Source organism: Capra hircus, chromosome 23, assembly GCF_001704415.2.
Source record: "Capra hircus breed San Clemente chromosome 23, ASM170441v1, whole genome shotgun sequence".
NCBI lineage: Eukaryota > Metazoa > Chordata > Mammalia > Artiodactyla > Bovidae > Capra > Capra hircus.
Window position 1 is genome coordinate 28,762,234 of NC_030830.1, and position 21,685 is coordinate 28,783,918.

The 21,685-nt window shown below is 44.9% G+C and overlaps 1 protein-coding gene across 7 annotated transcripts in view; it reads left to right on the top strand.

The window, feature by feature from the left end:
- Positions 1 to 21,685, top strand: part of ADGRF5 (adhesion G protein-coupled receptor F5) — a 113,147-nt gene that overhangs the window by 52,709 nt on the left and 38,753 nt on the right. For all 7 annotated transcript variants that reach the window (XM_005696376.3, XM_005696377.3, XM_005696379.3 and 4 more), the window contains exons 2-3: positions 3,953 to 4,078; positions 13,643 to 13,697. In XM_005696376.3, coding sequence (XP_005696433.2) covers positions 3,977 to 4,078; positions 13,643 to 13,697 — 157 coding nt within the window. In that variant the 5' untranslated portion in view covers positions 3,953 to 3,976. The remainder of the gene's footprint in view (positions 1 to 3,952; positions 4,079 to 13,642; positions 13,698 to 21,685) is intronic.

A 21,685-nucleotide genomic window follows, 5' to 3' on the forward strand; every position in this document is an offset into this window, starting at 1 on the left:
CTTCACAGACAGGAAAATGGAGTCTGAGGAACCAGGAAGTTGCTCATCCATCACAAGGTTACTGCTGAGCATGAGGTCATACCTCTCAACTTTTTCTAAGACACAGCAGGCTCATATAGGTTGGTGAGTTTTAGTAGACAGTGTCCAGAATTTATAATTTCAAAGGATAAAGAAATTGAGAATGACATAAGATAATTCTCTTCTTCTGTCTCTGCTTGTCACTGAGTCTTTTAGTTGTTGTCTGCCGTTTATGCTGGAGAAGGAAATGCCAACCCACTCCAGTATTCTTGCCTGGAAAATCCCATGGACAGAGGAACCTGGTGGGCTTCAGTCCATGGTGTCGCAAAGAGTGTGACATGACTGAGCAACTGAGCACATTTATTCCAGGAATTTGGAATGAATAGGAACGTCTTGGGGATTTACAAAAAAAGGGGGAGCCCTACTCAAGATATATCACCTTGATGGTGGAATTCTACTCTGAGCTTTTCATTGGATGGATTGGGAGTTTTTTCCCATTAGCCAAGTTAAACAGCCTCCACTAGCTTCCTCACTGATGAAAACAGCTGGAGGGTTACTGAGACATTTTTGATGTAGGTGAGAAAAGTTCATCTTCAGAACTCCTCCCAAACATAGTAGGAACCCTGGAAGTGGGACTGAGCTTCAGCTGGTATCCTTGTTCATATGGGTCAGGCTCATGCCATATTGGTTGTCAAATATTTTTAATATTACCTCTCTCTCAAAACGATGGCCTTCTTCCTTTAAGTGAAGGACCTTCCCTTTATCCTTATTATGTAACTGATGACTTATTTTGGGGGGCTCCAAAATCACTTTAGATGGTGATTGCAGCCAGGAAATTAAAAGACGCTTACTCCTTGGAAGGAAAGTTATAACCAACCTAGATAGCATATTTAAAAGCAGAGACATTACTTTGCCAACAAAGGTCCATCTAGTCAAGGCTATGGTTTTTCCAGTGGTCATGTATGGTTGTGAGAGTTGGACTGTGAAGAAAGCTGAGCGCTGAAGAATTGATGCTTTTGAACTGCGGTGTTGGAGAAGACTCTTGAGAATCCCTTGGACTGCAAGGAGATTCAACCAGTCCATTCTAAAGGAGATCAGTCCTGGGTGTTTTTTGGAAAGACCGATGCTAAAGCTGAAACTCCAATACTTTGGCCATCTCATGCGAAGAGCTGACTCATTGGAAAAGACTCTGATGCTGGGAGGGATTGGGGGCAGGAGGAGAAGGGGACGACAGAGGATGAGATGGCTGGATGGCAACACCCACTTTATGGACATGAGTTTGGGTGAACTCCGGGAGTTGGTGATGGACAGGGAGGCCTGGCGTACTGCAATTCATGGGGTCACAGAGTTGGACACAACTGAGCGACTGAACTGAACTGAATTGATTCTACATAGCTGTTATCTTTTTTCTGCATCCAGAGAACACCCCCTTCCCCATAGTGTGGTCCTTTCTATAATTGTATTTCTGTCGAATTGTGATTCTGTGGCTACAAAATAGGTCAACAGAGAAAAAGATGTCAATTTAATCAAGAACTATGTCCAAGGAAGGTGGGGGAAGTTGGGGACAGCAGAAAGCATTGGCCAGTAGCTATTATACAAAGGGACCAGACATGACCTTTTGGGGGGCAGGGTGTGGCCATTTGGTCATTATCATGACCAAGGTAATCCTTGGTAGCTGACAAAGGCCAATATTAAAAAGTGATGAAAAGATGTGCCGTCAACTCCAATCCCTTTAATACCTGAGTCCCTTCCTGGCTCTCAAGTATTAAGGGAGACTCATTAACTGAAGCTACTAACTTTTCTCTCCTTGATTAACTGCTTCAAAATGGAACCAGTTAGTAAGGCAGAAAGTGGATGCCTAAAAAGATTAAATTACCTCTGAAATACCTGATTCATCCCCCAGACAGTTGTTACCCCCAGGCCAAATCAGCCTGCTCCATACCCACCAAAGTCTACTGCTTTTCAGCAGGGAATGAGCTGCTGTGCTTTCCCTATGGTAGATGCATATGTCCTTAAATATCTATTCCTGTAACCTAAATTGCGAAGCATTTTCCAAAAGCCATTGAGTTGCAGAATTTAAAAAATGCATTTCATTGCCAGATCTGCAAATTGGGTCAGTTTTCCAGGGCCTTATGCTTCCTTCTCTCCCACTGGGGAAGAGGAAAAGGAGGCAGCCAACAACTGGTGATTGAAACATGACCCTTGCTGGCGTGTAAGTCTTGGCTGTCTCTCCGTGTGCCAGCCTGGCCAAGTCCGCTGATGCTCATGGCAATGCCTGGACCAATGCCTGCCCTTCCTGGAGGCTGCCCTCTGGATTCTGCTGTCAGGGTGGTTCCACTGCAGCTGGCATCACTGAAGCTCTGCATGGCTTTTAATTACATTTGAGCCCCAGAAAAGTCAACGAGAGAATTAGAGGAGGTCTAAGTATCCCCATGTCATAGACAGACAAACTGGCTTCAGAGAAGATAAATGACTTATTCAAGGATACAATTAGATTAGTTTTTTTTCCCTGTAATTTTGTTTATTTATTTAAGGCTCTGCTGGGTCTTCACTGCGAGTCGGGCTTTCCTCTAGTGCGGCGAGTGGGGCTGCTCTTTAGTTGCAGCTTACAGGCTTCCCATTGTGTGGCTTCTCTTGTTGCGGAGCCCGGGCTTCAGTAGTTGCGGCACGTGGGCTCAGTAGTTGTGGCTCCCAGGCTCTAGAGCACCGGCTCAACAGTTGTGGCCCACGGGCTTAGCTGCTCCGTGCCATGTGCGATCTTCCTGGACCAGGGATCAAACTGGCGTCTCCTGCATTTGGCAGGCGGATTCTTTACCACTGAGCCACCAGGGAAGCCCCAGATGCAATTAGTTTGGTTCCTACCTCCTGCCCCTTTGTCAAGTATTCTTTTCACAAAAATATGGATTTTTAAAAGTCACTAAGGAAAGTAAAGTAGTTTGTCTGGTCCCTAGACCCATAGGATCTGGGATTATTCCATGTGATTCTCTACTTTTCATATGCAACCGTGATTAATCTGGTCATCAAAAAAACCTTGTTATCATCACCAAAGTTGTAAAGAGATAGCAATCAAGAATCAATATATGATATATTCTCTATTAATATTCTATGTTATACACTCTAAAAATCTCTAAAATATATCTTGTATTTTTGTGACCAGTTCCAGGATTTTTCATACTAATAGGGCATAGCCCATTAACATGGGTCTTAAAGTCAATTTAGGGGCCTCCCTGGTGACTCAGTAGTAAAGAATCCACGGGCAATACAGGACATGTGAGTTCGATCCCTGGGTCAAGAATATCCCCTGGAGAAGGGAATGGCAACCCATTCTAGTGTTCTTGCCTGAGAAATCCCATGGGCAGAGAAGCTTGGCGGGCTTTAGTCCATGGAGTTGCAGAAGAGTCAGACAGGACTCAGCGATGAAACGCACACACAAAAGTCAGTTTAATGGATTGTTGCCAGGCTTAAAAGAAGACATAGGGTAAGAGAATAGAACAGAACTGAAAACATCAGAGTGTGATGCATGCAAGCAAGGAAAGTGCTGTTCTCTGAATCCTTTGGTTCATATGTACTGAACCACAAGGTTAAAAGTATCTCATACTGAGTAGTCTTTCCTCTTTCTCCTTTCTCTTTCCTCTTCTCTCTGCTTCTCTCTGTCTCTAGGAAACCTACCTAAAGATCTGCTATCTTTGTTCCATTCGCAGGTACCATCCGCGGTCTTCCCCAGCCACCATCTTTCCTGACATTATCCTTTCATCACCCCAGGGTCTGGAGTGGACACTGTTTTCTACAGTTGATGCCTTTAAGCTCTTTCCCTTCTCCCCTCCACTGAAAATGCCCATTTGTAGTGTGACCTTGGAGTCAGCATTTCCTAGTCCTTTTGTAAGTTTGATAAATAAACAACTCTGTCTCTAAGCCATCTTTATTTTCATTACAGGCAAGGCAACTCAAACTTGAAGACATGAAGTCCCCAAGGAGAACCACTTTGTGCTTTGTGATTATTGCGATTTATTCTTCCCAAGCTACACTGAGTTTGAATTTAGAGTCTATTGTCTATCATTCGGTGAGTAAATCCATGTCTGCTATATTTCCCTGTCACATTTTTTTTCTGATTTCCTGGGAAAATAATAGACAGAAACTGGTTTACACAAATGTTCAGAGCCTTTGAGAACATGTCACAAATGGTAGGAGTGAGTGGTGGACCATAAATGGTATTCATCGACAATAACACCCTGGGTACAGCACGTCATACTCTGGAGTCAGTGGTGGTGTCAAGGGAACATTCTCCTGGCTTCCCTCCTTAATGAATTTACCGCTTCTAGGCTTGGAGCTCCACCCTATGAAACTGACAGCACCATTGATAAAGCAGATTTTGAAGACAGAGGAAAATTCAAAGGAATTTTTTTTTTTTTTTTTAACCAGGAGCATCAGACTAAAACACATTTCAAGAGGTGTTAATTTGTGTCGTGTTATAATCACAGATCGATATAGTTGAAAGGGCCATGGGTGATCACCCAAGCTTTTGTAAAACAAATTAGCCAGGTCATTTTGTCCTTGGGAAGTTAATGGGAGTTTAGCTCACCCCCTTATTCCTTGTGGGAATCACTGGGATCTTCTTTCCTTAGGCTACTCCATGCACCAAAGCGGAGCTTATTACTGGTTATGAAATCTCATGGGACAGATGTGATTCTCTCTGTGTCTCAGCTTTTTCATCTGTAAATAATGAAAATAATAGTATTGATTTGCTGATTGCTATGACTCATTGGAAAAGACTCTGATGCTGGGAGGGATCGGGGGCAGGAGGAGAAGGGGACGACAGAGGATGAGATGGCTGGATGGCATCACCGACTTGATGGACAAGAGTTTGAGTCAAGTCCAGGAGTTGGTGATGGACAGGGAGGCCTGGCGTGCTGCGATTCATGGGGTCGCAAAGAGTCGGACACGACTGAGCGACTGAACTGAACTGAACTGATGAGAATTAAATTAGTTAATATTTACAAAATGCTTTAGACTAGTGTCTGACACATGTAAAAAGGCCTTATCACTGTTTGCTATTATCATTTCCCTTCTTGTATTTTTTTCTACTGACTTTTTGAAAAAGATATTTCAGTGTTACTTCGTTCAGTCTGTCAACGATTGTTAGAGTTTTTCATTGATAGATTTTAGCATCAGAAAATGTCTTATCTTTTCCTGGTTGGAGAGTCTCAACTTTAATCCTCTGTCCTCTATTCTAGTTGTCGGTTCTGTTTTTGTGTTTGCTTGATCTTTATTCTTTATTTTTTGTGTAGCTTTTAGTATATACCTTTGCTTTACTGGTTCTTTTATAAACAATGCATGTTTGAGATTCCTTTCTTTTAACATGTGGAGAAGGAAATAGCAACCCACTCTAGTACTCTTGCCTGGAAAATCCCATGGACGGAGGAACCTGGTAGGCTACAGTCCATGGGGTCGCAAAGAGTCGAACACAACTGAGCGACTTCACTTTCTTTCTTTCTTTGAATCTGACTGTGACTGGGGAGTATAATTTATTTACATTTGATGTCATTGAAAATTCTTGCTCTTACTTTCAGGATTTTTTTATGGGTTTATGCATTTCCTTCCTCTTTTTCGTTTTTGTATCTTTCTTTCTGTGACCTAGGTCTTCTCTTTTTATTTATTTCTCTCATACTTTGGGAAGTATACTTTGTATCTCTTCTTCCAAATTGCAATATGCAGGATACAACCCTTGCAATTCTATGCAGCAGCTTGCTCTTATAAATAGAAGGTGGAAACACTACTTTTCCCGAGGATGTGCATGGTCAGTACAGAAGTCTACTTACCCCATGCATATGGGGAGAAAGCCAGAGACTGACCTGATCTTAGCAGTGGGGTCAGCCTTGCCTCTGTTCCAGAGATTCCCAGCATTCCTGGCTACAGCCATGCCCTTCCACTGTGCCAGCTCTACCTTCGTGAACATCCATAACAGAGCTCCTCCACCAGCCTGGTGGACCAGGATATCTTCCTGGATATTCCCACCACCATCCTAAAGAGCCCCACTTGCCCCCTTTAGATCTGCCTTCAAGATAATATTTTCATCCAGTTCAGAGACTGAAGACCTCCATTGAAGAGATGCCCTTGAAACTGCCTTATCAGCTTATACGGCCCTAGGTTGCCACTCAGCTACTATTGTAACAGTACACGCAGTGTAACATACAGTGATGACCTGTTAAAAAAAAATGACCATTGTCACCATTTTTAAGTGTGTATTTCAGTAGCTTTAAACATATTCACATTGTCACACAATCAATCTGCAAAACCATCTTGCAAAACTGAAACTCTGTATCCATTAAACAAAACCCCCTCAGCCCCCCACAGGACCCCAGCTCCTAGAGCTCACTGTTCTACTTTCTGACTCCATGGTTTTGATGACTCTTGAGTACTTCATACAAGTGGAATCATACGGTATTTGTCTTTTTGTGACTTGCTTATTCACTTAGTGTAAAGTCCTAAAAATGTATCTGTTGTATTAATAGTATGCATCAGAATTTCCTTCCTTTCTTAAGTCTGAATAAGGATCCATTGTATGTATATCCTACGTTTTGTTAATCTGTTTATCCATTAATGCACATTTGGGTTCCTCTCACCTCCTGGCTGCTGTGAACAATGCTGCTCTGAACAGGGGGGTGCAAATATAGCTAGACGGCCTTTTGAAGTGTGATTGATGATGTAGCTTCTTAAACTTCAATGTGTGCCTGAGTCCAGCTGGGAACCTTCTTAAAGTGCAGATTTCAGCTCAGGAAGTCTGAGGGTGGGGCTCTGGGTGTTGCCTTCTGACTAGTTACTCTTGTTCCCATCCCAGTGATCACACTGGGAGCAGCAAGGCTGCAGATTCTCAACGCTGGGATCAACCCTGAGGCCAAAGCCCAGCTCTAATGCTCACTAACTTTGGAAATTCCATCTCATTTTTTCATCTCCCTGAACCTGTTTTCTCACATACTATGAGAAATAAATAGTGTCTCATTCTTCAGCTTCTTCAGGATTACATGTTCTCAGATCTACATGGCTTAGCATCATGATTGGCACACGGCAAATGCATAAGATTTGGTGGTTATTTTTACTATTCTGATACAAATAAACCTGGGTTTGCATGCCCAGGAAGAAGATATTTTAACGGGATCCTTGCTGAGACAATTGAGGCAAAGATGCAAAACTGGGTGAGATCTGTGACTATTTATTTGTTTGTCCTCTGGCTCCCTGTTTGTTTTTTTTTTTCTTTTTCACTTCTAAAAATGCCATCTCTCATTCCTGTCTGTCTGCTCCCTTTTCAGGCCACTTCCCACCCTCCCATTACTTGTAAAGTTCAACAAGTGGGGCATTTCCTGGAATCGGTGACCTTGCATCTTCTGACTGAAGCTTGGCAAACAGGAAATCCCTTCTGGGCAGAGCTGGTCATTGTCCTCCGATACCCATCTGGGTACCTTTCCATGGACAGGCAGAGGCTCTGGGTTTTGTCTGGAATCGTACTCAGCATTGGGAGACCCTGGCAGGATCTGTGTGCAGCCTCATAGTTCCCCGAACTGGGGCGACGTGAGACTCAGGCAGGCAAGACTGTCCCCCTATGAGCCCAGGCCAGATGGGCACGTGGGCTGTCAGCCCTGCCAGAGATGCATCACGTTTCTCATGCTCGTTGTTTTTCAAAATGTGAGGCTTGGAATGAATGAATGACTTTTCCAGTTAGGGAGAAGAAAAGGCAGAGGGATCAGTTCTTGGTGTGACTCCAACACCTGCCTTCTTGAAATCCAGGCCCCATGACCTAACTCTTGGTGCTTAGTCAAATCCGGGTGGCCGAGGGTCTTTGCCCCCACCAGCATCACCAGTGAACAACCCAGAGGCTTCACTGCTTTTAGTATGTTTTCCCTCCGTCTTTTCCCAGTGATTGTTGTTCAGTCACTAAGTCATGTCTGACTTTTTGCAAGCCCATGGACTGCGGCACGTCAGGCCTCCCTGTCCCCCACTGTCTCCTGGAGTTTGGCCATTGAATCGATGATGCTATCCAACCATCTCATCCTCTGCCGCCCTCTTCTTTCGCCTTCATACTTTCCCAGCATCAGGGTCTTTTCCAGTGAGTTGGCTCTTTGGCCAGCAGGCGGCCAAAGTATTGGAGTTTCAGCTTCAGTGTCAGTCCTTCCAATGAATATTCAAGATTGATTTCCTTTAGGATTGACTGGTTTGATCTCATTGCTGTCCAATGGACTCTCAAGAGTCTTCTCCAGTACCACAATTCGAAAGCATCGATTTTTTTGGCACTCAGCCTTCTTTATGGTTCAACTCTCACATTTATATGTGACTACTGGAAAGACCATAGCTTTAACTGTATGGCCCTTTGTCAGCCAAGTGATATCTTTGCTTTTTAATACACCATCTAGGTTTGTCATAGCTTTCCTTTCAAAAAAGCAAGCAACTCAGTGATTACAGGGTTTAAAATCAAAAGTCAGTTATTCTCATAAAAAGCTGTGAATCCTCACTGAACAATGGAGCCAGTAGGTGACAGCTATGTGGAAGCAGCACTTAATTAGAGGTATTCCGTGTAAGTTTCAGATAATCACCATGAAGATTCAAGAAGTAGTTAAAGAGCAGAGGTTCTCAAAAACTGGCCTCCTGTCCAGGGATGTGCTTCTTAAAAAAAGCAGTTTTCTTTACCCTATCTGAGACCTGCTAAATCTGACTGGGGGAGGGAAGGGAGAGGAGTCTCATGCTCATGAAGATTAGAAGTGCTTTACTAGAGAGGACTGAAATGTACCTTGATTTTAATCCACTGTTGCCAGTGGCAAGTCATTAATTCTCTAGTGACCCCTGGAAAATGGAGGAAATGAAACCTTGGCCTGCTTCCCAAAGGTGACCTCCGGTAGTCACCTTCTCCTGGGCTGAGTCCCCCAGCAGCAAGCCCACAAAGAACAGAGAAAGCTTCCTGGTGGCTCCCCCTACCTCCCCCGAATCCCACGGAGGATGGAGGCAGGAAGACAGCCAAAGAACCTTTCCTTCTGCCCAGGTTCAGCGCCAGAGCAGGCTCCCGGGGAAGTCGGGCAGGAACCAGCCTTACACATTGACTTTGTTATTTCTTGGTCCGTTCACATCTCGGTAGAGCTGAGACAACCTCCCAACAGAGGAGGCAGAGCCTGAGCTTGCACATCCCAAACATCAGTCATCACTCCTCTGTTCACGTCTTCAAGAACATTTATGGACTCTCAGGGCCCTTCACATTTCCTGTGGACATTAATACTAGTAGCTGCAAAGAAGGCAGGGGTGGAAGAGGCAATAGAGAAACAGACGAAGTACTGGTTAAGAGAGACGGGGTCACCGAGAGGAATAGTTTCCCCATGCTTTCCCAGGATATCGCCTGGTAAGATGATGCTGTGCCTGTGTGGATAAGTGCAGACTTAGGAGGAAGGTTAGCTGGGTTTGAGTCCTGATTCTGCCATTTCAAGGCCGTGTGACCTTAGGCAAGTTATTTGACCTCTCCGCGCCTGTGTTTTCTCATCTGTGAAATGCAGATGATAACAGTATCTACACCTTAGATTGTCATGAGGATAAAATAAACAAGCACACACCAAGCACTTAACAGTGCCTGGCACCGGGTGTTGAAGACGAGTTATGAATTATTCTTCTTGATATCGTTAAGATGGGAGATAACTAGGAAAAAATGGCAGAGACCACAGAGGGCAAAACAAGCTCTGTCTCAGGTGGTGCTCTCTGGTAAGGGGGAAGTGGTGGTGGGGGGTGATGGGAGTTCAAGGTAAACTACACACCCTGGAGGCAGGGGTTATCTGGCTCCTCTACTGAGGCTTAAAGGAAGTTGGGTTGGGAAACTCATTGCAGGAAAACTCACTTGGAGGCAGGGATGAGCTAGGAGCCCCATATCAGCTCAAGGTGAGGTTATAAGCTACAGAGCTGCAGTGAGCCCAGCAGCAAAGCCAGTCAATGTCAGTTCTTAAAGAGGCCCATGTTGACAGTAGATGAGCTTTATGGAGATGAAGCAAGTGGTTTATGCAGTCGGGGGGCAGGGGGTGGTCTGTGTGAATGGTGCCCCCAGAACAGTGTGAAGCTGTGTCCCAGAACAGCGTGATGCCGTGTCCCAGAACAGCACTTACTATGTCACTAAAGCTATTCTAGTGTTCTACATTGATTAATCATTTGCTCCTCACAACAACCTTATGAGGCAAACTATTTGTATCTGTATACTACAGTTGAGTACTGAGGCACAGAAAGGTTAAGTAACTTGCTCAAGGTCACACAGCCATTTATGGAAGAGCTAGGATTTGAAGCAATGTCTGCAGAGTACTTAACTCTTAACTATCATACTATCAGTTCAGTTCAGTCGCTCAGTCGTGTCCGACTCTTTGCGACCCCATGATTCACAGCACGCCAGGCCTCCCTGTCCATCACCAACTCCCGGAGTTCACTCAGACTCACATCCATCAAGTCAGTGATGCCATCCAGCCATCTCATCCTCTGTCGTCCCCTTCTCCTCCTGCCCCCAATCCCTCCCAGCATCAGAGTCTTTTCCAATGAGTCAACTCTTCGCATGAGGTGGACAAAGTACTGGAGTTTCAGCTTTAGCATCATTCTTTCTAAAGAAATCCCGGGGCTGATCTCCTTCAGAATGGACTGGTTGGATCTCCTTGCAGTCCAGGGGACTCTCAAGAGTCTTCTCCAACACCACAGTTCAAAAGCATCAATTCTTCGGCGCTCAGCCTTCCTCACAGTCCAACTCTCACATCAATACATGACCACAGGAAAAACCATAGCCTTGACTAGACAGACCTTGGTCGGCAAAGTAATGTCTCTGCTTTTGAATATGCTATCTAGGTTGGTCATAACTTTTCTTCCAAGGAGTAAGTGTCTTTTAACTTCATGGCTACGGTCACCATCTGCAGTGATTTTGGAGCCCCAAAAAATGAAGTCTGACACTGTTTCCACGGTTTCCCCATCTATTTCCCATGAAGTGATGGGACTGGATGCCATGATCTTCGTTTTCTGAATGTTGAGCTTTAAGCCAACTTTTTCGCTCTCCTCTTTCACTTTCTTCAAAAGGCTTTTTAGCTCCTCTTCACTTTCTGCCATAAGGGTGGTGTCATCTGCAGATCTGAGCTTATTGATATTTCTCCCGGCAATCTTGATTCCAGCTTGTGTTTCTTCCAGTCCAGCGTTTCTCATGATGTACTCTGCATAGAAGTTAAATAAGCAGGGTGACAATATACAGCCTTGACGTACTCCTTTTCCTATTTGGAACCAGTCTGTTGTTCCATGTCCAGTTCTAACTGTTGCTTCCTGACCTGCATGCAGATTTCTCAAGAGGAAGGTTAGGTGGTCTGGTATTCCCATCTCTTTCAGAATTTTCCAGTTTATTGTGATCCACACGGTCAAAGGCTTTGGCATAGTCAATAAAGCAGAAATAGATGTTTTTCTGGAACTCTCTTGCTTTTTCGATGATCCAGCGGATGTTGGCAATTTGATCTCTGGTTCCTCTGCCTTTTCTAAAACCAGCTTGAACATCAGGGAGTTGACGGTTCACGTATTGCTGAAGCCTGGCTTGGAGAATTTTGAGCATTACTTTACCAGTGTGAGATGAATGCAATTGTGTGGTAGTTTGAGCATTCTTTGGCATTGCCTTTCTTTGGAATTGGAATGAAAACTGACCTTTTCCAGTCCTGTGGCCACTGCTGAGTTTTCCAAATTTGCTGACATATTGAGTGTAGCACTCTCACAGCATCATCTTTCAGGATTTGAAATAGCTCAACTGGAATTCTATCACCTCCACTAGCTTTGTTCATAGTGATGCTTTCTAAGGCCCACTTGACTTCACATTCCAAGATGTCTGGCTCTGGATGAGTGATCACATCATCATGATTATCTGGGTCGTGATCTTTTTTGTACAGTTCTCCTGTTTATTCTTGCCACCTCTTCTTAATATCTTCTGCTTCTGTTAGGTCCAGACCATTCCTGTCCTTAATTGAGCCCATCTTTGCATGAAATGTTCCCTTGGTATCTCTAATTTTCTTGAAGAGATCTCTAGTCTTTCCCATTCTCTTGTTTTCCTCTATTTCTTTGCATTGGTCGCTGAGGAAGACTTTCTTATCTCTTCTTGCTATTTTTTGGAACTCTGCATTCAGATGCCTATATCTTTCCTCTTCTCCTTTGCTTTTCACTTCTCTTCTTTTCACAGCTATTTGTAAGACCTCCCCAGACAGCCATTTTGCTTTTTTGCATTTCTTTTCCATGGGGATGGTCTTGGTCCCTGTCTCCTGTACAATGTCACGAACCTCATTCCATAGTTCATCAGGCACTCTATCTATCAGATCTAGGCCCTTAAATCTATTTCTCACTTCCACTGTATAATCATAAGGGATTTGATTTAGGTCATACCTGAATGGTCTAGCGGTTTTCCCTACTTTATTAAATTTCAGTCTGAATTTGGCAATAAGCCACAGTCAGCTCCTGGTCTTGTTTTTGTTGACTATATAGAGCTTCTCCATCTTTGGCTGCAAAGAATATAATCAGTCTGATTTTGGTGTTGACCATCTGGTGATGTCTATGTGTAGAGTCTTCTCTTGTGTTGTTGGAAGAGGGTGTTTGCTATGACCAGTGCATTTTCTTGGCAAAACTCTATTAGTCTTTGCCCTGCTTCATTCCGTATTCCAAGGCCAAATTTGCCTGTTACTCCAGGTGTTTCTTGACTTCTTACTTTCGCATTCCAGTCCCCTATAATGAAAAAGACATTTTTGGGGGTGTTAGTTCTAAAAGGTCTTGTAGGTCTTCATAAAACCATTCAACTTCAGCTTCTTCAGCGTTACTGGTTGGGGCATAGACTTGGATAACTGTGATAGTGAATGGTTTGCCTTGGAGACGAACATACTACATGATATAACTAATGTTTTTAAGAGCTTAGTATATTCCACATTGCCATTGGCTTAATTCTCATAACAAGTCTGTGAGGTCGGCACTATTATTCCATTTTATAGAAATGAAAACTGAGACTCAAAGAGACTAAATAACTTCTTCAAGGTCGCAGGCAAGTTAAGGGGCACAGCTCTTTAGCCTAGCAGTCTGGCCCTAGAGCTGGGTCTCAAAGCCCTTGACCCAAAAAGCAACCATAAAACCATCTAGGAGTAAAAGGGCTAGAGAAGGAGAAAATAATTTCTAAACATGCATCACCTAAATAGTCCCAAGGCCACAGAAATACTGGGGTGGGGACAGGCCGAGTGAGTGCAGAAGAGAGGTTGTGAGACTTGTCTGAAGTGCCGCCTGAATGACTCAGGATTCAAGCCCCAGTGCAACGGAGCGCAGCATAATTTATATTTCTTGACAGGCCTCAAGCTGCAGGAACCCTGAGAGACTCAGATAGGCTGATTTCTTCCGCTTCTGGATCTAGTGACTCGGCTATAAAAAGTCAATGCCAAGGTCATATCCCAGAGGCCAATCCATTGCATTCCCTACCTCCCATTGCTGGTGGCCCGCCATTCACAGGGCACGAGGTATTGGCCCAGAGCCGCAGCCCTATGCTCAGCTTGAACATTCTCGGGCCTGTGAGCAGAAAACCATCATGAAAAGACATTGCTAACACTCACTATTTTCTAAAATGTTCTTTCAGCTTCTCCGTGAGCATGAGCTAATGGAAGAGGACCCAGTAAGACCAAAACGAGCTGGTATGTAAACATTTCCTTGACCATCTTTTCTAGTAAGTCCAATCAAACAGCATGTGTTGTAACTTTTTGAAACACTGGGATCTACATGATTTGGTCTCCAAGCACCCCAGGATTCAATTTCTAGAAGTAACTGCGAAGGCACTCCATTCTCTGTCAAATGACATTAAAGGGATCTTATCAACACCTTCTATCCAAGTGTCCTGTCCCATCACCGCTCCTCAGATCCCAAAGATTACCCCATGGCCCTTCCCCCAGCAGCCCTGTAGCACCACCAAAAAGCCTGCTTCTCTTCTCTCAACCCAGCAGCCTTGCCTCTTTTCTTTTTCCTTTTTCTTTTAATCTTGGCTCCTCTCACTCCTCACTTAATCTCATGGATCAATTTAACCACTAGACCCAAGTCCTCCTCTGTTTCCCATTCTAATTTCCTCACTAAATTCCAAAGAAGAGGTCTGGGAAACCCAGGGCTCTGCCTTTTGGAGGGTTGGGGGCAGGTGAAAGCTGTGAACACCTGCGTGATGAGCCTCAGTGTCCCCTCCCCCATGGGAGACCTGAGGCAGGTGGTTCTGTCTGGAGGCTGCATTTTCCAAGGACCAGATCCTCCTTCTATCACAACAATCTTGTGATAGCATCAACCGGATGCTGTCATTTCCCTTCATAAATCCGATCATCCTCTCACATATCTCTGTATCTGCGAGAGTCACAGAGTCAGCATCCCACCCACCACGCCCCCTTTGCTTGTCTGGGGAATCAATTCATATGGATTCGTGTCTTAGAAGCTCTTCCATCAATTTCCCCAGACAAGGAGGGCTGTTTTCCTGGGTTCTCATTATCCATGACACATCCTCATGGCCCAACATCTATCCCAATGCATTGCAATTCTTTAGCTTCTTGTTTGCCACTCCCAGGAGACATGAGCCCCCTTGAACCCTCTTCCTCTCTGTAGCCTGGCCAGTAGCCCAGTGTCTCAACAGACCAATGAACAAATAAAGAGAAGGCGTGTCTCTGCCATAGCCACTTGTGTGAATTCAGAGGCTGTGTCCCTTTTTGCTAGGAGTCTGCTGGCTTTGTGGCTAGACCAACCATCTAGAAACTTCTTAACTTGAAGCACGGTGGTGAAATCGTGACTTGATCTGTTCAATCTTGTGGTAGGAAAGAGACATTAGACTGCCAGAGAAAGCAAGCTTGCCCAGAGCGCAGGATAGAGGTATCTGGTAGACCCTTCATTGGCTATAACCAGGTCCGACTGTTACCCAGTGCCTGAAAGGAGAATTCGACCACATTGCTAATAAACTATCAAAAAGCTCATCAAAAGTTTATACTGTTGTTCTTCTCTCCTTCCCTTCCCTTCCTTCCCTTTCTTTTCTGTTTTAGCCTGGTTTTATATCCCTGTGGGATTCTCACTCACCCTCCTCCTTGCTTTCCCTGAAGTGATCCACAGCAGGGGTCTCCAGCCTCCAGGATCTAATGCCTGATGATCTGAGGTAGAGCTGATGTAACAATAATAAAAATCAAGAAAAAAAGTGAAAGTGTTAGTTGTTCAGTCGTGTCCAACTCTTTGTGACCCCATGGACTGTAAACACCCAGGCTCCTCTGTCCATGAGATTCTCCAGGCAAGAGGATTGGAGTGGGGTGCCATTCCCTTCTCCAGAGGATCTTCCCAACCCAGGGAGTGAAGCCAGGTCTCCTGCTTTGCAGACAGATTCTTTACCATCTGAGCCATCAGGGAGGCCAAGTGCACAATAAATGTAATGTGCTTGAATCATTCCAAAACCAGCCCCCCCCCACCCCAGTCCATGGAAAAATTGTCTTCCAAGAAGCTGATCCCTGGTGCCAAATAGGGTGGGGACCACTGGTCTACAGCGCAGACTGTACTTCCTGTGCTTTAAAACAAGTATCATCGTCTCTACTCCATCCCCGACAACCCCTTGAACCCTCCCGTCCCCATGACAGCTACAGGGCCAACGAGGTCCCCAGTCAAATATTTTGAAAGACTTCTCTTCCTAAAATCAAACCACCTGTGTTGAGTCCCAGCTTCCTCAGGGATGGTTGGTGACCCCCACAGCTGGAAAAGTATCATCTTCCTGCACTTCCCAACTATTCGTGACCCTTGGTGACAGCCTGCGAGGTCAGCCGTCAGGGAGGAAACCACTTCCACGTCTAGGAATTTTACATTCCACAGTTTTTCCAGACACGCTTTCATTAAAAACGATCATGGCAATGATAAATCACCATGAGATGTTTTCTGTTTTTTAAAATATGTGGTCCTGTGTGCTCTTGGGCCTCTGGAGTCATTTTGGAAGTGTTAATGACTCAGCTCATCACCTGCAACAGATGGTTTGGCTTTGCTACTTTTACAAATCACTGAAGCAAGAACTGATCATGGAAAGTCCCAGGCACTAGGTCACGGACACTCAGGATGTAAGCTGCAGTTAAGAGCATCGCACCCCAGGAAAACTAGGAAAGCAACAGGAATGTTAAATCCAACAAGGCCCGGACAGGAATGTCTGTGTTCTGGAGCCTTAATACCAAACAGAGGCAAACAGAGGTTTCAGGAGAAAAGATTCTTAAAAGAAATTTTCTTTTGAGGCACTGGACCAAATATTTAGAGCTTTAGGTTTTGAGATAGAAATCACCTTTCAAAAGAGCATCAATACTCGCATTTTTTCTGAGCTATAGACTTCTTCCTCTATCACCTATTATGTATCAAGAATCTATCACACATACCCAAACCCACATATAGATACATACACACAAATATATGTATGCTTCGTCACTCAGTCATGTCCAACTCTTTGCAATCCCATGGACTGTAGCTCGCCAGGCTCCTCTGTCCATGGAGTTTCCCAGGCAGGATTACTGGAGCAGGTTACTTTTCCTACTCCAGGGGATCTTCCTGACCCAGGGAATGAAACTGCATCTCTTGTGTCTCTTGAATCGTCAGACAGATTCTTTACCAACTGCGCCACCTTGGAAACCCACATACAAATCTCCAAATATATTATTACTATACAGGCATTGAGAGAATTAAATAATATTTAGTACATATTGTTCAATATTAATAGCATCATCTAGAGGGTACTTGTTTCTTTTAATGTTTTTTTAATTAAAACAAATTTAATTGATTTTTAATAAAAAAATGTTGTGTCTGAAAGAGCCCAAACTATACACTTGGTGCAGAGAAGATTTCATATAACTCCTGAAGGCAGAAGGAAGGATGTCGTGACATTAGCATTTTAGGAAAACTCTTTCGAAACTCTGTTAAGGAAGAGCCTGCGCAAAAACCCAGAGGCCAGAGACAAGAATAGCGTAATACTTCCTGTTAGAGCAAAGTGGTTCCTGGGGAGCAAGAGAGAAAAAAACACTGGCCAGAGTATTCAGAATTCTGCCTCAGTTCCACCAGGACGTGGATTCCATACCAGCTGGGAGGCTCGCAGAGAGAGAACTGGCGGAAGCCATCAGAAGTGAAAATTTGCCAGGTGGTTATGGCTGAAGGAGTTAGGTGAAGTCAGCGCTGGGAGACCAGCAAGGATGCTCAGCAGTGCTGACCATCATGGGCCAGGTCTCCGGAGTGACCTACGAAAGGGACAGAGGGAACACTTGTGAAAGACATTTTGAGGAATGAGTCAAAAGGACCTGGGGACAGGCTTGGCATAGGGGCAACAGGGAATACACAGACCTGGGTAACTGGGAAGGTGGAGGCTATAAGCAGAAGCCGGAGCTGGAATGAAAATCTTATTTTGGAAACATGCCAGTCAGCTGGAAACTTAGTCTTTATGGCACTCTTTCCAGGGGATTGAAAGCAGAAGTTTCTTGGAACTTCCCTGGGGGACTAGTGGTTAGGGCTTCGTGCTTCCTCTGCAGGGAGCGTGGGTTCCATCCCTGCCTGGGAACTAAGATTGCACATGCAGCGAAAAACAAATAACTAAAGTGGCTGGATGGACTGACTTAAAAGTATTTTCTAAAAAAAAGTTTCTTGTTGGTTGGAAATAATACAAATGTATCCTCAACATCAGCTGTCAAGTTCCCCAAGCCAGCTTTTTTAGGTTAACTGGGAATGCGTCTCGGGTCCTGGACTGAAGAGTCCACACTGATTCTTCTTTGGCTTCAGAAGAAATGGCTGGTGGAAGAAGACATTGGGAGAAAGGGAGCCCCAGGATGTCCTGACCCCGAGCTGGAGGCGCTTCTGTCTTCATGCCTGTTCAGGGAGAGCGAGGTTCCTACCAGGTTGGGTTGCCAGCTGCCAGCCTGGAAATCCTGAACTTTCTGCAGATCTGCAGTCTAGGTGTGCTGGCTCTTTTTGATCTGGATTTAGGAAATTCAGTGCCTTCTCCAGGCTGGGGAAGAGATTTGCAGGTTTTCCTGGCATTCATCTTCCGTATGATAACTTGTGGCATTTCTGGCTCTGAGCCGGCAGTGGTGGTGGCAAAGTAAGGAGAAAGCAGTGCTGGTGTTCTCTGCCTGTTTGTTTGCTTCCCTAGCTCAAAAGGGAGACCTGATTAGAATAGAATCAGAAGTTTTGTTGACCTGCCAGCAGACATGTGCATAAATGCTAATCCTTATTATGATCATTATTATTATTTCTACACTGTTTCAAAGTGGCTACTATATGCCAGGCAGTTTGTTAGGGGTCTTCATACATCAACTCCTTAGCAACAATTGAGCAAAGAAAATAGTGCTTCTAATTTACAAACAACCAAAACTTGGCTCACAGAGTTCAGTAGCCTCCCAGGTAAGAGGACATTTACCTCAGCTCTGGCTCCAAGTCCAAGTTCATAGTTACAAGTCATAGTTTTCAACATGTATTTCTGGCTCTTGCCTATGAGATTCCATGTTATGGTTTGTTTTGTTTTTTAGCAAAAAATTGTCTCCAACATGTACTTAGTATGTATGTGTTGAATGCCTTTTGGGCACCAAGAACATAAAACTCACTGACTGACTGCTGTCAACTTTTAATCTGGTTATGAGGATAGGGTATACACTGACCAAAGTTAAATTCAAAGTTTGTAATATGGAAAGTAGAGTCATCACACACTGGGAGTCTGCAAAAGGCAAAGCTACTGCCAAGGAAGTAGTAGCAGCTACAGAGAAATAGGTCTGAACTAGATGTAAGTTACTAACAGAACTGACTAATGATGGGTTGCACCACTTACATGGAGGCGAGTTTGATGTCATGCGAAGTATTCAAGCCAATCTAATAAGTACTTGACAGGAGTGTTTATAGAGGGCATCTGAAGAGTGGTTACCCAAGATGATCTTTAAAATACTCAACTTCACAATGCCTTGATTCTGTGAGTCCTCGGGTCAGTGAGCACCCGTGGGCTCAAGGAGTGACCAGGTTGAGGCCTGGAGGAAGGAGCAGATACGGGACAGAAGAAGGGAGGGAGGAGGGAGCTCCAGGCAGAGGGAATTCCAGGAGACTGATGGTGGTCTGGGGCTTTTTCTTGTGCATATATTGCAGGAGGAAACTGAGATCTCGCTAGCATATTTAGGGGAAGGTTATGTAGCTGTGAGTCTCAGAGCAGCTTTACTGAGTAAGGGGAACTATCACCACTTTATATGGTGCTGACTTTGATTATTTGGGTGTGTAACAAGCGACTAGAATTGACTCTTTTCTTTAGACCTCACAGCCCAATGTTTTAAGCCATAGTGCTGTCTACCCTCCCCACCCCACCCCATCCGCATCTGCCCCTGGGGTTCTGGCAGTTTTCTGCTGCGTGAACAAACCTTTCTAAAGGCTAAAGGGAGAACCGGGATCTTTGATTCTCCACTGACAATGGTATAGTAGAGCCAGACGATGGTGCCAGACTGCTACCTACTAGAACATGTCAGGAAACAAGCAGAACAGGTAGCTTTTAATATTTACCTGCTACAGGACTAAGGGGGAGAAACCAGAGAGCCAAATCTTCCATAATAAAGAGGCGTGGTCCCTGCTGGTCAAGAGAAAACCAGAGCGAACCCATTTTTTCCTGGCGAAGTCAGCAGGCTCGTTCTCTTGCAGGTGGGAGATTGATTTATGCATTGACTGCGTCTCTCACTTCTGAAAGAGCCATATTTCCCAGTGAAGTAGTCAGGCAAAAATCACATCGTTGGCTTAAACAGCTGTGATTAAGACCCAGAACTGTGTGTCACAGTTTGTGGCCAACTTTCCAGAAATGTCTCTTTAAGATAAGTGCTGTGCGGCAGGCAGAGATTTATGGGAAAGGAGAGGGGAAATCCTGCCTGGTTTGTGCCTCCCAGGGCCGACGAGAGGCCTGCATCTGTGACATTGATGATCTGCCTTCCACTGGGGCATCGGTGAGTCTGTGAGAACTCAGACAAATAATACCAGGGTGAAGGAGCTCGAGACAAAGCACACTGAACTTTCTGGAATCCGGTGGCCCAGAGGCAGGCGAGGAGCACAGAAGGGCATCGAAAAAGTACACTTACAGAGCAGAGGCAAGGTCGGTCGTGTTCCTCCTGGGTCCCTTGTGGCCTCAGCAGGACCACCAGCTTCGCTGTCCCAAGCTCGGAAGTCCTTAGGTTTGGAGGAGGCAAAGAGGACAGAGAGTGGTCTTTTGACCCCAAATCATGCCCCCTGACCCCACCCTCTGCAGTCATGCTGATCCTGAGCATCTGGGCTTCCTCGCTTAAATTCAGGTACTCTCCCTAGGGCATTACAGGGACTGGAGGCCCAGTGGTGTTTGCATGTTCTTTTTGCCCATAGCACAGTGATACTCCAGATGGGGAGAAATGACCCAAATTAGGAAGGGCATCTTCTTCAGCCCAGGCTACAGATTTCTGGACCTAACTGATAAAGATTCTGCCTTGACTCACCTGAGTTGAGGCTCCAGAGTATTTGTGTGTAGAATTCCCTACCTGTGGTGATCATCAGCCAGGGGTGGGGACCGCTAGAATAGGTGATTCTCAAGGACCAGTCTGTACACAGCTTTCTGAGTTACTACGCCTGAGTTCTTGAGCCTGTTTGAAGAACTGACCATTTTCAAGAAGATATTTCTCTATTAAAATTTCCCCATCCTTATCAGTCTCTGGAGAATCGCTGCTCAGGCTGAGGGTTATTCTGAAACTCCCTTAGAAGTTGTCAAGAACATAAAATACGGATGAGGAGAAGAGGGTCTCAGAGGCTCGTGTTTTAGTGATTACTTGCACAGGGACTTCCCTGGCAGCCCAGTTGTTAAAACATCGTGCTCCCGCTGCAGGGGGCATGGGTTCAATCCCTGCTCAGGGAACCAAGATCCTACATGCTGCTCAGCAAGGCAAAAAAGAAAACTGACACAAATGCCATAGGCTAGAGCTCACTAAAATCACAGGAACAGTCCTCATGGAATATACTTTCAGAGAGCTATTTTATTATTCCTTTATTTTCATATTTGTGTATTTAAATATTTATTTATTTGACTGTGTCGAGTCTTAGCTGTGGCACATGGGATCTTCTTGAGTCATGTAGGATCTTTCTTGGTGGCACAGAGACTCTCTAACTGTGGCACAGGCGTGGTTACTGTGTGGCATGTGGGATCTTAGTTCCCAGCCCAGGAATCGAACCCACATCCCCTGCATTGCAAGGCAGATTCTTAACCACTTGACCATCAGGAAAGTCCCCTCTTAGTATTATTTTAGGCTTTCGGCTCAGCTCCTTGTAGGGTCTCAGCAGAAGAACTACCTTAGTTTCAGTGGGGAATGACATCCAGGAATTACCATGTGCTTTTCAAGTACATGCTTGTTCTCCAAGCATGTAGAGAAAGGTGGGCTCAGGGATGGCTTACACTGCCTTCAGGCAGGCACGGAAATCATGCTGGGATCAGACCCTGGGAGGCAAAGATGCAGGTGATGAAGTGGGTGATGTGGGATTGTTACTGACCTCACTTATCACAAAAGCAGCTAGTGTCCAGGAAATCCTGTTTACATTCATTCATGGGAGGGGAGTAGACTGACCACACCAAAGAGGATCCTGGAGCTTCTGAATCCTCTGGAAAGTATAAACATTGCTGCAT